Source organism: Neoarius graeffei, chromosome 2 (assembly GCF_027579695.1).
Source record: "Neoarius graeffei isolate fNeoGra1 chromosome 2, fNeoGra1.pri, whole genome shotgun sequence".
NCBI classification, from domain to species: Eukaryota; Metazoa; Chordata; class Actinopteri; order Siluriformes; family Ariidae; genus Neoarius; species Neoarius graeffei.
Window position 1 is genome coordinate 58,216,289 of NC_083570.1, and position 12,992 is coordinate 58,229,280.

The 12,992-nt window shown below is 41.8% G+C and overlaps 1 protein-coding gene across 1 annotated transcript in view; it reads right to left on the reverse strand.

Annotated features, from left to right (window-relative positions):
• Positions 1-2,130: 2,130 nt before the first annotated feature.
• rab3il1 (RAB3A interacting protein (rabin3)-like 1) overlaps positions 2,131-12,992 on the reverse strand; it is a 31,472-nt gene continuing 20,610 nt past the window's right edge. Inside the window, exons 5-11 of the mRNA XM_060914544.1 lie at positions 12,752-12,979; positions 6,175-6,303; positions 5,968-6,080; positions 5,799-5,822; positions 3,722-3,821; positions 3,509-3,575; positions 2,131-3,383 (exon numbers count right to left, since the gene is read on the reverse strand). Of these exons, the coding sequence (XP_060770527.1) occupies positions 3,298-3,383; positions 3,509-3,575; positions 3,722-3,821; positions 5,799-5,822; positions 5,968-6,080; positions 6,175-6,303; positions 12,752-12,979 (747 nt within the window). The 3' untranslated portion in view covers positions 2,131-3,297. The remainder of the gene's footprint in view (positions 3,384-3,508; positions 3,576-3,721; positions 3,822-5,798; positions 5,823-5,967; positions 6,081-6,174; positions 6,304-12,751; positions 12,980-12,992) is intronic.

The following is a 12,992-nucleotide window of genomic DNA, read 5'->3' on the forward strand; positions in this document are numbered from 1 at the left end:
GCATGTACACAGGGAAAAGAAAGTATCCAGGTGATTCACACTTCCCCTAGTGGTCATCTGGGGTTCATAAAACCAGTGACACACATACATACATAAATAATATATAATAACTAAATGCTTACATATGTAAGCAAATATGTATGGCATTTCTGTTTATTGTTTTAAGTAACATACACTACCGTTCAAAAGTTTGGGGTCACTTTGAAATGTCCTTATTTTTGAAAGAAAAGCACTGTTCTTTTCAATGAAGATCACTTTAAACTAATCAGAAATCCACTCTATACATTGCTAATGTGCTAAATGACTATTCTAGCTGCTGGTTTTTGGTGCAATATCTCCATAGGTGTATAGAGGCCCATTTCCAGCAACTCTCACTCCAGTGTTCTAATGGTACAATGTGTTTGCTCATTGCCTCAGAAGGCTAATGGATGATTAGAAAACCCTTGTACAATCATGTTAGCACAGCTGAAAACAGTTGAGCTCTTTAGAGAAGCTATAAAACTGACCTTCCTTTGAGCAGATTGAGTTTCTGGAGCATCACATTTGTGGGGTCGATTAAATGCTCAAAATGGCCAGAAAAATGGCTTGACTATATTTTCTATTCATTTTACAACTTATGGTGGGAAATAAAAGTGTGACTTTTCATGGAAAACACAAAATTGTCTGTGTGACCCCAAACCTTTGAACGGTAGTGTATCTGTAGTGACGTGTGTGTGTGCGCGCGCGCGCGTGGGGTTAAATTCTAATCTCCTCTTAACCCCTTTGGACACAAGGAAAAATGTTATGGAACTTCATGTGTACAACTGTACACATGTCCGAAGGGGTTAACAAAGCAGGCCAACGTGTTTACTAAACCGATCACATAGTTAAGCTATTCCACAAAATCGAGTCGTACATGAGCTAATAGCCGAGTTGGCTATAAGCCATGTACGACAAGACTGAATGGAATAACTCTTATTCTATCCACATTCACTGGATTTTGAGAACCGGAGCATTTTTATTTTTTGTGAAGTCGATAAATAAAATGTTTATACAAAATGTCCGACAAAATCATTTCCGCTTAGAATGTAAACAAACTGGCGCAATGACAGTAGCAATTTGTGGAAAATGCTATAATTGTTTGCGGGAGGACGTTCTTACCACAAAATACTTTTATTCCATATTTTGCTGCTTTTTTAAATTTTTGGGGGTTTTGTTTTTGAGTAGATTTTTTTTTTTATTTCATCCTCTGTTGGTTCAGGAACACACTATCATTTTGTTTTTCTCTACTCATGGTATATGAGCTGATAGCCTTGTAGTAGAGTAGCCAATCAGAGCACCTGATTGCTCATATCCAGTGAATGTGGATAGAATATTTGTTTCTGTATGCACATACTGTAAATGTGTGTGCTGTGTTGCTTTTAAGTGCTGTCTTTACCATAGTTCTCTGTTACACCTCTCCTGTAGATTTACCTCTGCCCTGGTAATCTGCTGTTGCTCTTCTTATGTAAACCCATATCAGATTTATAGCCTTCTGGCACCTTTGCCATGGAGTCAGCTTCTTTTTGTATTCCACTTTCTCCATTTGAGTGAACTTCAGATGTGAACAGATCATCTACTCTAAGGGTAATATAAATGACAATTTAAACATTAAATGGGAAGAGTTTTTTTTTTAATTCCATATGAAATTTACTACTATAATCACTTTAAAAAAAGAAAAGGAATCAGGAGGTAGAAATGCCTGCACAGTCAGTGTGGTGTGTTAATTCTGTCTACATCACTCGGGTCTCAACTAGAGAGGTGCGCAAGATTTATTTATTTTTTCCTCCAAATCCCCTTGTGCAAGTATTATTTTTACTTGTACAGAACAGCAAATTTAGTTTCTCCACACACAGGAGAGTAAAAACCTTCCACTCACATGACTTTTTTTTTTGTTGTTGTTGTTGCACCCCGCTGGACCTGTGTACCTGTCTGGTAAGCAGCAAAAAAAAAAAACCAAAACCCTGCCTCCTATTCATATCTGTAGTACACACTATACCTGTTCAATCTGCATGATGTATTTGGTTCCATCCCAAATCTACTCAATAACTGGAGCCTATGAGTATTTGCTACAGTGAATGCAGATCACAAAAAATCATTCATACTCACTGCTCAGTGTTGTATTGTATTTTATTGTATTAATCCACTAGACAAGGTAGTTAAGTGTAAACATAAGTACAAATATTACTAGATAAGCTTGAATATTTGTGTCACCAATTTTTTTTCCTTGTTCAAAAGGTAAAAAAAAAATGTTGTATAAAGCACTAAAAATCATTTAGTCCTAAGACATTTCATCAAATGACAAGATCCTCCCTGATGTAATCAATACATCAGTCCATGATATTTAGGTCTGATATTATGCTTCACATGAATAAAGAACTAAGAGCTTTGCATAGATACGGTATGCGCTGTATCGATATTAAACAGAAATGCATTATGCTCAAAGTCATTATGATTGTCAGATCATGCAGTTATGATTATTAAAAGGTACAAAATAATTGACCCAAAGTCCCATGTAATTGTGTTCCTCAGTTCAGTTAAAAAAAAAAGGTTTTAAATCGAAGCATTCACGCTCCTGTGCAGCTTTAGATTTGAATGCTGAATCTATACCACCAAACACCATAATTATTAATTCTTCAATACAGTGAAGGCTTTGTCCTAGAAATATAATTTTTCTGAACCCAAGTCAAACTTCATACTGATTAAAATAAATCTGTGGCCCATTGCTTGAATTTCTCTTTATGTGCTTTTTTAAAAATTCAAGTAAATATTTGCTACCCACTCAATATATTACAGCTTATAATTAGACATCAACTGACTATTACGGTACAAGGACATCTAACGTGTTGTATAAAGCAATTTATCTCAGTGTAGTGTGTCTTGGTATTGTAAGTGCATCTGTGCTTGTTAAGGCAAAAGCAGGTGCAGAATGAGATGAACAGTGCAACATCATATTGAGACTGTGCGTTGAACAGGTTCCACTACGAGTACCTAAAGCTCTGTAAACTGTACCTGCACCAACAACTAATCTAAAAATAAACCCAATCCAACTAATTCCATAGTTGCTCTATAGTAAGAACTGTGCTGAGATACAGAGTGTAGAGAGAATTAAAAAAATCTCACTCCAGTCCAATACTGATCATCGCAGAATTCCTTTCACAAATTTCCTCTGGGCTTTTAATGTAACAGTCACTGACATTATAATGGAGTGTATCTATGGGAAATCTACTGCTGTTACTGAATTAGAGTGTTAAACTTGCCACAGAATCTGGGCGTCCTTCAGTTCTCATCTGCAAAGAAGAACCCTAACTTAGCTACAGACATCTCCCGTCGCAAGCGCATCACCTCACAGAACATCTGTTCAGCTGCAGGGAGAGGGGGGGGGAAGTGTATTACTCCATCATGACAAAACACTGAATATTAGAACAAACTGAACTGTTATTCACAAGCATATGAAGGTGATTCATGTGAGGCCTGTTGCGTCACTCACCGTCATGTCTGACCAGACCCTGCTGGATGTATCGGATATAAGTGAAGAAGTTGCACACTGCTGTGATCTAGCATCAGAGAAACAAAGGAAATCACACCTACATATACTGCCAAAATTAAAAATAAACATGTATGCTAAAAGTATAAAGTATTTACTTGAGCTTGCGTGGAAAGCGAAAAGACATAAATGAGACAGAAAATGAGGGGTTTATACCCGAGCTCTGCTGGAAGGAGAGATGTAGTAATATTTCTCTTTATCTCCCAGTTTGATGCGATGTCGGCAGAGCTGGGACATTCCACTCAGGGCACACTTCCTGAACCCACACATGAGATCTATTACCAATGCTGTCAAACAGTCGTCTACTAAACATTCAACGCACCATCAAACGGGCAGGAAAATATACTTAAACCTATGTTACACTCTATACAGAGCACAACAAAAACCCAGGTTCTCTTCCCAGACAACAAGGTTAATTCTCTAGTGTTAAAGTCCAAAACACTTAGCAAACACTAGCACTGGGTGTTATTTATGTAAGGCAGGGGTGTCCAAACCTTTTTCAGTGGGGGCCAGATTAAATACCAGAGGGCCATCTTATTGAGATTGTGCATTGAACAGGTTCCAACTACTGACTTGCTAAAGATCTGTAAACTGCACCAACAAATAAACCCAAAATTGTCCTTTTTAATACTTACCGGACCTTCTCGCTGTTAACTTTGCAGTTTTGTCTATAGCCTTAACTAAATATTCTGTAAATTAATTTGTAGGTGTAGTCGGGTGTGTGTGTGTGTGTTCGTTCTTGTAGTTAAGCTAACTTTAGGCACTTTTGCACCTGAGGAACCATTTCATAGTTTTTTGAACTGTTGGAGGAAGTTCATCCTTTTGCATATCCGCACTGCAGGAACTGAGAACAATCGTAGTTCTTAGAACACTGGTCCAGACATACGTGTACATTGACTGGTGGTACGAGTCAGTCAATGCAGGACCAACAACCACCATTTTTAAAAATCCATGTAAAACTTTAGCTGTGTAAACAACTGCTCAATGTTAGCACAGACAAATGGAGTGGCAGAAGTCCAAGCTTTATTGAGCATATATGAGATGGAGGAAATACAATGCATCTAAGCAAAATATAAAAATCTTCGCTAGCATTTCCCGATAACATTGCTTCAGCATTCCTACTGATGATGTGAATACAAACAGGAAAAAAAAAAAAAAGTCCTTGAAGGTATGTAGTTCTCAGGGGAGCTCCCCAGTGGGTAGTTCCTCTCAATAAGTCCCTAGTACTGTTTGGTCCGAAAGCACCTTGTGTTAACACAGTCTGGTGTCACCATCAGGTGAAAGGAAAAATTGCAACACGGTCAGTGGGCCACCCATCATACATTCTAACAGAGAAGCCATGGGCCAGAAAACATCTTTCTATAGGCCACATTTGGCCCTGGGGCTGGATTTTGGACACCCCTGATGTAAGGAATACAAGGCAGAGTGTGCTGTTACAGGAAAATAATTCAAGATGAAATATTGATTAGTGCAAAGTTCCATATCCTAAAGACTTCCCTGTTATATCAACTGTTATAAAGCTCTGACACTGGAGACTCCTTACAGAAAACGTCACCATTTCAACCAATGACATGTTTTCTTTGAAAATTACAACACATTTTTAAATTTGTGTATTATCATCATCCTCAGATTACGTGGCGCGTGAATCCCTGTGTAGAACAAGTGATTTAATATAAACCTCTGATTTGCCTCACAGCTGGTACTACTGTCTGAGCTTTTGTTATAGAAAATTATTCAACACATTCTAACCAATCGTATTTGAGCATTTAACACCTCTGTGATACAAGCTGATAGAACATCTCGCTTCAATATTATTGCTGAACGAAAATATGTCCAACTGAGTCACTATACACTTATCTGACCTTGTGAGTATCTTGGGTACTTTTGTAGCACTGACTAACCAACACCGAGTAGCTACTTGGACGTAAAGTCTATGTTTTGCACTGGATATTTAATTCTTCCTCCTTTCATGTGTTACATAAAACTTATTTATTTTTAAAAAAGGTCACACTACTCTTCAAACCAAACTAACAAACCTAAACATTGTGATACACACATTGTGGATACAACATTTTACGATTGCGGAAACAACGACCAGTGAAAGTTCCAGAAAATCAGTTCAACAGAAACAAATTCAATCCACAGCTACACACCGAAATATACATGGAAAGGAAAAGGCAAGATGCTGAATTAGAACGGCAGTTTGACAGGATAGACTTCTAATGCCACTTACGTCTCTACTGGTGCTCGGCAGCCACTGCGGAAACAACCCCATATCAAGCTGTGATTAATATCATGGCACCCAAATCATAATATGATTTACAAGCCCCAAATTCAACTCATGCACAATTACATGGTGTAAAAATAAATTAAGCAGAGCACAGAAATGTTGCATGACTCACTTGGGTCCTCCACACTCAACAGTCGACACCTTGTCCATGGGCAATGCGGTCAAAGCAACAGGCTCAATGGTCAAAAAGTTATTCTCCACAGCACTCTGAACTGACTGAGACAGCTAAAGAAAGAGAATGCTATCGCTCAAGTGCTCCTTCTCACTGTATGCTATACAAATATGAGGAACACATGCACACAAGCTTGAACAAACTTACTTCTGAGCATGTGAAAGAGAGACAGGGCCCAATGTCCTCTTTGTAGATCCGGGTCAGGAAGGCAGATGACCGATCCAGACTTGGTTTCTCTCGCCAAGACAAAAACTCAGCAAACAACAAAGAGTCGAACTATGAATAGTAATACACAAAGATTTTTTTTTTAATTCTTCAGTTAAATAAACAAATCTACTGCAATAGTGGTTAGCTAATTGACTGACATTTGAATTTTGATTCCAATTGGTCAGTAGGCATGTATTATGTTTGTATAACCACACAGCTCAGACAGCAGTGCTGGCTGTAACATGAATGATAGGGTTATATTAATGTGTTCGTTCAAATGCGTTATTGTTTCTATAGTAACAGTGTGGCAGCGGGGAAATGGTCAAGCACCAGTTTGTGAATGGAGGGCAAGGCCAGGGAAGGTGAGTGGCAAAATGATCACACCAGTACCTAATTAATGGGTGTGTGTGTCTTGCAGTGGCAGCAGAGGGCTGATAAGGTGGAGGAAGCAGAGAGAGAGAGAGAGCTCTCTGCAGAGCAAAACCGTTTGCGCACGTGTGTAAAGTGAACTGAAAAGCTTCAATAAAAATTGCCCAAGCAATTAACCTGCCTATCCCAGTGCTTCAGTGTCCCACCACCCCAAAGAGGAAGAGAGGGGGGGAAAAAAAAAAAAAAGCATTACACTGGTGCCAAAACCTGGGAACACTGAAGCAAACCACCAACATTGAGTCCTAGCCATTTAAGGAGCTCATCCATGCCCTCGCCACTGCCCAACAGAACCAGTACCAGGTGCTGGTTGCCCTGCACAATGAACAGGAGCAGTACTTCAAAGTGCTGCTGCAGGCCCAGCAGGAGAATCGCCAGGCATTTCGGAACCTGTTCACGTCATCAGGCTTCCCCCACGTCACACTGACGAAGATGGGGCCTCACGATGATCCGGAAGCCTTCCTCACGCTCTTTGAGCAAGCCATGGAGGCATAGGGATGGCTGATCAAGTAGCAAGCGGCACTACTACTGACACTCCTGACAGAAGCAGCACAGTTCACTGCTCAGCAACTACCCCCTGACAGCAGGCTGGAGTACATGGAATAAAAGCGAGCCATTCTGCAACACATCGACCGTGCCCCTGAGCAACACCTTCAGTGCTTCCGTATGCTGACTCTTGAAGAGGTTGGCCAACAGCTCTGGGACACCTGCCAGCAGAGACTGAGGGTAGAAGGTTGTGACACTAAGGATACATCATCAATACTGTCAGACTGGAGCAGTTCACTGCTCAGCTGCCAGGAGGAACAGCACCATCGCCTGGCATCGCTGGATAGAGTCATTACTCTGGACAGCGGTTCCAGCAGCAGGCGGGCATCCTGCCTCCCAGTTCCTGCACCACGGAAGTGGGGGTTGGCTCCCCCACAGCCTGTGGTCCACCCCTTCCCTCCTCCCCTCGTATTTCTGTGTCTCTTCCCCCACAGGTGAGTGATCCCCAAGCCACCAGCACAGATGTGAGCCTGGGCCGGTGTGCTGGCACTGCAGGGGGCCTGAGCACTTCCAGGACCAGTGCCATGTGATGGAAGTGAGAGCAGTGGTCCGGATCCCTGACACACCAGACACCACCCCGATTGAGCTGAAGCGTACTGCATACTGGTGAGTATCCAAGGGGGTACATACCACACATTGGTGGATTCAGGCTGTAAATCACACCTCCATCCACAAAAGCTTGGTGCAAGGTGAGGCATTGGGTACAGCACATTTGGTGGAGGTTGTGTGCACGCACGGGGATGTTCCCGAATACCAACTGGTGTCTGTTCGAATCAAATTTCGGGGGGATATATATATATATATATATATATATATATATATATATATATATATATATATATATAAAAAAATCACACTGATTGATTTATATATATCAGTCATAGTGTGGAGGCAGCAGTTCGCCTGCACCTCACCCACCCACTAATTCTGGGAACAGATCGGCCAGGATTTAAGTATTTAATTTAGAGATGAAAGTGGAGCAAAGAAAAAAATCCTGAACTTTTGAAAGTCAAACTAAGATGGGGGGGGGTCGGGGGGCAACGTTCCCAAAAAAATTTTAATAACATAATACACAAAACCCTACATTCTAGTGCATTTTAGTACTTATTTTCACTAAAAAAAGTTATAACTTTTCAGCCTTTTTCTTTCATGTACATTAATGATTAACATGTCAAAAATATCAAATTTAATTCCCCTAGTTAAGGAGTAATTTTCAGGAGTGCATTTAGAAAACGCGGTGATTTTCCTGGCTACACAGTTCATTACTTTGAAAAAAACTCAGACAGTTGAAGGTAAACTCAGCAAAATCCCAAAACAGTGCTGTTAAAAAGTAAAGGTCTGTTAGAGTTTCTAAAGCTTTCAGGTTTCAATGTTGGGGACATTGAGCCTCATTTATCAATCTTTTAGTAGAGTTGTGCGTTTGCATAAGCTAAAGTGAACTAAAAATTTCCCATTCATATTTATGCGAGTTGAAGCCAAATGTTTACCTTAGCTCGTATTGTCTGTAAATTTAAACACACCAATGAATACCAAATTTCTCATGTAAATCAAGGGCGTGTGTGTGTGTGTGTGTGTGTGTGTGTGTGTGTGTCTGTGTCACACACTGACTGGCAGCCTGAGTACATTATGTAACAAAAAATAAATTACCATTGCTAGTTTTAGGCAGCTTAGAAACCGGCTCTTCCATTATTGTGGTTTCTTCCACGTTTTCTTGATGTTGTGTTAGAAATGGCACTAAAACTTCGCTTCGAAGCCACAAAATGCAACTTTGATGGAAAAAATTTTTTTAAATAAATTGCTTACCTCTCTTCACATCGAAAGAAAGAAGAAAGTTTTGCTTGTTTTGACATGGCGAATTATTAAAACAAGAGAAAATACTTGTAATTCGCAACTAAAAAGACTGCAGCTACACTGGCAGCTTGAACATGATTTCTAGTGCGATTGTGTTGCACTTGCACAGAACGGTGTCAGTCCTACGCGCCTTAGCTCATGCACCTGAAGGCGCGCCTTGGGCGGGCGCGCCTAACGAGCTCCGGCACGCACGCTGTTAACAAAGAACACCCATCTTTAATCAATGAACTATGTTTGGGCTATTTAAGGACTGCGCCCATGCAAGGACGATGTGAAGTATCACGCTGCGTCTAGGAACGCGAAAAATCTGAAAAGTAAATTTCTCCATTCGTAAAACCAGAGATTTTCAAGAGTTTTGTCAAATATCCGGATTTCCGGGTAAATCCGTTAGACTTTCATATATATTAATTGAGCGACTAGTGTTGGGTGGGTCCTGCAGTAACGTGTCACAGGGAGATCCCAGTGTAGCATTGGCTGAGGAGACTATCCCAGAGCCATCTACATCAGCTCAATGTCATAGTGACACAAAGAATGGGGACCTCCCCAGCCCTCCTCTTTCTCTTTGAGATTCCCAAGAGGATTTCTCTCTTGAGCAGACAAAGGATGAGACTCCACTACACACTTTTACTCTTGCTTGGTTAAGTCAGTGGTCAAACCCTCCAGCCCAACACTGCACTTGCCTGCCCATACTTTCCAGTAATTAAGGATCTATTAAGGGTAATAAAGTAATTAAATGGCCGTTTCCACCCCATTCGGGTTACACCAGTTGGTCACCCTTCCATTTGGCTTTTTGGGGCCCCGGCGATGTTTCAACATCTCATGGACAAAATCTTTTGCCCACACACTGCCTATATCAATGACCTTATATATAGCAACAACTGGCCACAGCACATAAAAACACCTTAGAGTGTTTCTGGGCTTGTTAATGCACACCAGGCTCATGGCTAATCCAAAGAAGTGTGTGATTGGACAGGTGGCAGTATGTTATCTGGGTTTCCACTTGGGTCATGGGACAGGTGCATCCCCAAATTGACAAGACCGCAGCAATTGTGACTTGCCCAAGACCAAAAAGTGGGTGAGACAGTTCCTGGGGCTGGCTCACTATTAGCATAGGTTTGTGCCTAACTATTCAGATGTTACCAGCCCACTGACTGATCTCACTAAAAAGGGGGGCACCAGATTTGGTGCAGTGGATGGAGCCATGCCAACAGGTGTTCACCCAGGGAAAGGCTGTACTGTGTGGTGGGCCATTATTACACTCCCCTAACTTCTCTATCTCCCCTTGATTTTGCAGACTGATGCATTGGACAGAGGGCTGGGGACTGTTTCGTCCCCGAGGGCGGAGGGGGAGGAGCACACAGTGCTGTACATTAGCCACAAACTCTGAGTACAAGAGACTAAGAACAGCACCACTGAGAAAGAGTGTCTGGCCATCAAGTGGGTGGTCCTCACCCTCTGGTACTACCTGCTGGGGCACCCTTTGACCCTCTGCTCAGACCATGCTCCACTCTAATGGCTCCACCGCATGAAGGATGCCAATGTGCAGATCACCCATTGGTACCCGACTCTGCAGCCCTTTAAGCTCAAGGTAGTCCACAGGCTGGTGGCACAGTTGGTGGTGACGGATTACTTCTCCCATGGGTATTTTTGGGGGGGGGGGGGGGGGTGTCAGATCAGTGCCAGGCTAGACAGCTCGGACCTGCTTGATCCATCCTGGTGCCCTGTGTCTGGTCGGAGTTTTATCGCACCACTCCTGTGAAGGACGGCCCCATGAGGACAGTTGAGGGTTATACCTCGAGGATGCTCTGGACTCTTACAGTAATGCTTTTATGGCTGAGGACTACAGTTGTCTTGCTAACTTTAGGACTGCAGTTATCATGAACGGTTTTGCACTCAAGTTTCCATCAATGAAGAGTTATAACATCAACGAAACTGTCCCCATGTTAAAACTGTTAATATTATAGTCAGGCTGTCTGTTGTTGCCCAAATGAGGATGGGTTCCCTTTTGAGTCTGGTTCCTCTCGAGGTTTCTTCCTCATGTCGTCTGAGGGAGTTTTTCCTTGCCACCGTCGCCACAGGCTTGCTCATTGGGGATAGATTAGGGATAAATTAGCTCATGTTTTAAGTCGTTCAAATTCTGTAAGGCTGCTTTGCGACAATGTTTATTGTTAAAAGCACTATACAAATAAACTTGACAGCTCCCCAGCCTGAGTTGAGCAGTGGGGGCATGTGGCAGCAGGGGCGTGTTCAAGTGCCAGTTTGTGAATGGAGGGCAAGGGGAGTTGCAAAATGATCACACCTGTGTCTAATTGATGCTGTGCGCGTGTGTGTGTGTGTGTGTGTGTGTGTGTGTGTGTGTGTGTGTGTCTTACAGTGACAGCAGAAGGCTAATAAGGAGAGAAGGAAGGAAAGAAGGAAGGAGCTCTCTGTGGAGCAGAACTGCATGTGCACACGTGTACGTGTGTGGGGTAAGCTGAAAAGCTTAAATAAAAATTGCCCAAGCAACTAGCACACTTGTTCCAGTGCTTCAGTGTCCCACCACCCCCAAAGAAAGTGTTACAAACAGTGACACTTTTGAATGCAAAAATTTCCGTTAAAAATTATAAAGCCCATCAGCAATAACTTGAGTGAAACGTAGAATCTTAGAAATATTTACATGAATTTCAGAACTTATTATTTGACATATGCTTTAAGCACTCAAGCTGTCATGGACTTCAGATGTTTGTGTAAAATACAGTGTAATACACAGTATAGACCCCACTGTATATCCAGTATAACTGTGTGTATATTTAGCATTCAAAAACAGTGACTATGAAGCAGTCTTCTTCAAAGATTTCTACATGGCCTACTTGCCAACTATGTGCTGTGTATTGACTAAATATAGAGACAAAAAAAAAAAAAGAAGTGTCTAAAACAGGCTGTTTTTAACTCCATTGAAACACATTGTTTCATTCTGATTCCACTGTGCATACAGCAAGTGAGTAATGCCAAGATCAGACTACACAATATTTTTGTATTTCATGATGGTCACCATGTCCAATTAGGTGATCATAGTGCCAGAAATTCTTGCCGTGTCTTGGTTGGAACACTGGCAATACTATAAGTTTGACCCTAACCAATCATCACTCACGTCCTTGCATGTTGTCGGGATGGAGGGTCAATAAATTGACAATCATGGCTTCAGAAGGAATGTCAAGGAACATGTCATAGGAGTTGTCAACACGGTGTCATGGGGCATCCCAGATGCCTGTTCATTGTTCCCAACATTAATATTCATGCCTGACACTGAACATTTGTTGGCCACAACAAAATTGTCAAAATCGGACTGAATTCATGTAGTCTGATCCCAGCATAAACACAACTAAATATCGAAGCCCCCTATCTGACAGTTACCTGGCAATAGTAAGCTCCTGCAGATTCACACACTGAGCTGGACAAGACACAAATTTAGAGAAGAAGAAGAAGAAAGTAGAAGAGCTGTAGAGAGAGAAAACAAGAGTGGTGGAAAGCAGCAACAGAGGAAAGGTGAGGATTATCAACGAAAGTTAAGGTCACAGCAAGACAAAAGATAAGCCATGAAAACAATTACTTCTAGAGGAAACAATAGTGAAAGTTGGAGGATTTGGTACTTGCCTAAATCCTGTACCATGACATAATATCGAGGTACATCCAAACCCATACATATACCATATACCTCTTTTTCTTCACGGCTCATGTGTGTATTTTCACTGGGTGACTCTGATTGTAGCTGAGGCAGATTGAGGGTGGCACTCTTGTTGCGCCTGTGTCCTCCCGGCCGAGACGACGCTCCTCTGGATCCTGGGGACAGTAGCTGGGGGTGGAGCTGGCGGTTAGGGGAGGATGGGGTGGAGGTCAACACAAGAGTCTTTAGTGCAGTCACTTCTGCCTGTAGCACATCAATCTAAGAGGAAGGA